The sequence below is a fragment of the Pyrus communis genome, chromosome 9 (assembly GCF_963583255.1).
Source record: "Pyrus communis chromosome 9, drPyrComm1.1, whole genome shotgun sequence".
In the NCBI taxonomy this organism is placed as follows: Eukaryota; Viridiplantae; Streptophyta; class Magnoliopsida; order Rosales; family Rosaceae; genus Pyrus; species Pyrus communis.
The window spans coordinates 25,960,611-25,962,671 of NC_084811.1; the positions used below are offsets into that span (position 1 = coordinate 25,960,611).

Consider the following 2,061-nt stretch of genomic DNA (forward strand, 5'->3'; position numbering starts at 1 on the left):
CATTAATATGAAGCTTGTGCACGTTTCCTGGCAATTACCTCATAAAAAATGCATAAACAAATGTTATAATAGCAGACCAAAAAATGTGCACGTTTCAATGGGTAAATTAATTGCCAAAATTTTTGCCCCCTTGGGTTTTAAAAAGCCAATCTATTTTGGCCATACGGCAAAAATCACTAAACATGAACAAAAAGGGCCACTTGCGGAAAATTTATATTCTTATAAATTCTGAAAAATCACTAAAAGAAAAAAAGAAGGAAGGAAAATTTGAGTATTCTAATATATAACAATATATAATAATATATATTGCTTTTTACGTGGATCACATTTACTTGTTAAATTTTCGTGAAGTCTTAAATGCATCTTCAACTGTTTCTGTAATGTGTCATATATGATTGAACTCTACATAATAAAAATAGAATATTTGGCTTGGAAGGGAAAGAGGGAGGAAGCAGAGTACACATTAAATTTTGATTGTGTGTCGTACATCATTTTTAATGCAAATGCTTCCAGTAAAATTAGAATTTATACAATTTTTCTTCATCAAGGAAAGCATATAATTTCATCTAATCTTCAACTTTTAAAACTATAAAATAAACAAACAACTTATAAAGTCGTTGTTAATATAATTTCTTCTGTTCACTAAATAAAATATAAAATAAATATAAAAAAAGGTAAAAATTAGAGGAAACAACAAAAGAATCAGTCAGGTCTCTTACACGCGCAGATCAACAAAGAAAATTCATCAGCACTTTCTTGCCCTTTCTTTTCCAAATTCTTGTCTTCCAACCAGAGCCTGCTATCCAATCCACTCCTTGTCCTGAACATAAAGACAGCTACCCCAGATTTTGGATTGAACAACCAGTCATGGATATCCCACATCAAATCCACCAGCAAACCATCCAAAAAAATTGTTTGGTTTCCTCTGAAATTCCACCTCAACCTCTTCACCTGAAAAACCTTCTTCTTGTCAATGCAGACCGATAAAACCGGGCTTTTCGAGCCCGGTTCTTCGGGTTGATCACACCTGATTACGATGTCATGTGATAGTCCAGTGTCACGGAATTGAGCTTTTGTTGCATACACAGCACTGCCTGAAAAATGCTCACTCCTAGAAACCAATGTGAATTTTTTCTGTGACATGATGGTTTTGTACTTCTCCAAGTCCAAAACTTGTTCGACCTTGTCGCCGAGGAGGAGGCAGAGTTCCGAGTCAGCTAGAACCATGACGAAAAACCCGGTTGCCGGTTCCGGTCCGGAATCATAATTGGCAGTGGACAAATCCCAGAAGACTTCAATCTTTGTATTGCAGGATTGGAATGCCAAGGTGCCCTTTTGGTCTTCCAACTTGTGGGAATCGGAATTGGATTTGGAAGGCTGAGATTTGTTGTCTCCAACGGTGACCGTGACTCCTTGGGCTGTGAATTTGTTGAACCAGGTGAGTGTGATCAAAATCCGGTTCTGGGTTGAGAGCCTGGCTCTGTATAAACATGACACTTCGTTTGGGATTGATGGGGCTAATTTTGGGGTCACATAAGCTTGGTTTGATGTTCCTGAGCAATACGAATCTGAGACTTTTATGGCATGCTCGCTGTAACAAGTTGCTATGCTTCTCATTGTGTATGAGAAATCCGAAGATCGAAAATTCGAAGATTGATCTATCTTCTGTATCGTTCTGACTTTGTCGGATGTACCCGAGGGGACGAAGATGGAGAGGAAATGAGAAGAAATGGGGACTCAAAATTTGGAGAGGAAGAAGGGAGGGAGTTTGGTCTTCCTTTTTGGCTATGGAAGAAGAAGGAGAAAAAAAATACTTGTCTTGTATATGGTTTGCTTCCATGTGGGGGTGTCCTTTCGTATTCACAACATTAAGTGTAAAAAATGAAAATATAAAATAAATTAAATTAAAAAAATTAATTAGTGAAGAAAAATAAAGGGAAAGACAGTGAAATCCATGTGTTCTAGGGCAGCCTAACCACATTAATTACGATTCCAATAACCTTAACAATTGTTTAAGGAAAATATTGAAAGCGAATAAATCAGCATTACACTAACAAAAAA

The 2,061-nt window shown here is 36.7% G+C and overlaps 1 protein-coding gene across 1 annotated transcript; it reads right to left on the minus strand.

Annotated features, from left to right (window-relative positions):
• Positions 1-451: 451 nt before the first annotated feature.
• Positions 452-1,779, minus strand: LOC137744043 (uncharacterized). The gene has a single exon (XM_068483906.1). The coding sequence runs from the start codon at positions 1,615-1,617 to the stop codon at positions 703-705; it is 915 nt and encodes a 304-aa protein (XP_068340007.1). The 5' UTR covers positions 1,618-1,779; the 3' UTR covers positions 452-702.
• Positions 1,780-2,061: the final 282 nt, after the last annotated feature.

What these genes read in the sequence shown, in the direction of transcription:
- LOC137744043 (XM_068483906.1), bottom strand. Translation starts at nt 1,617, where the DNA reads ATGAGAAGCATAGCAACTTGTTACAGCGAGCATGCCATAAAAGTCTCA.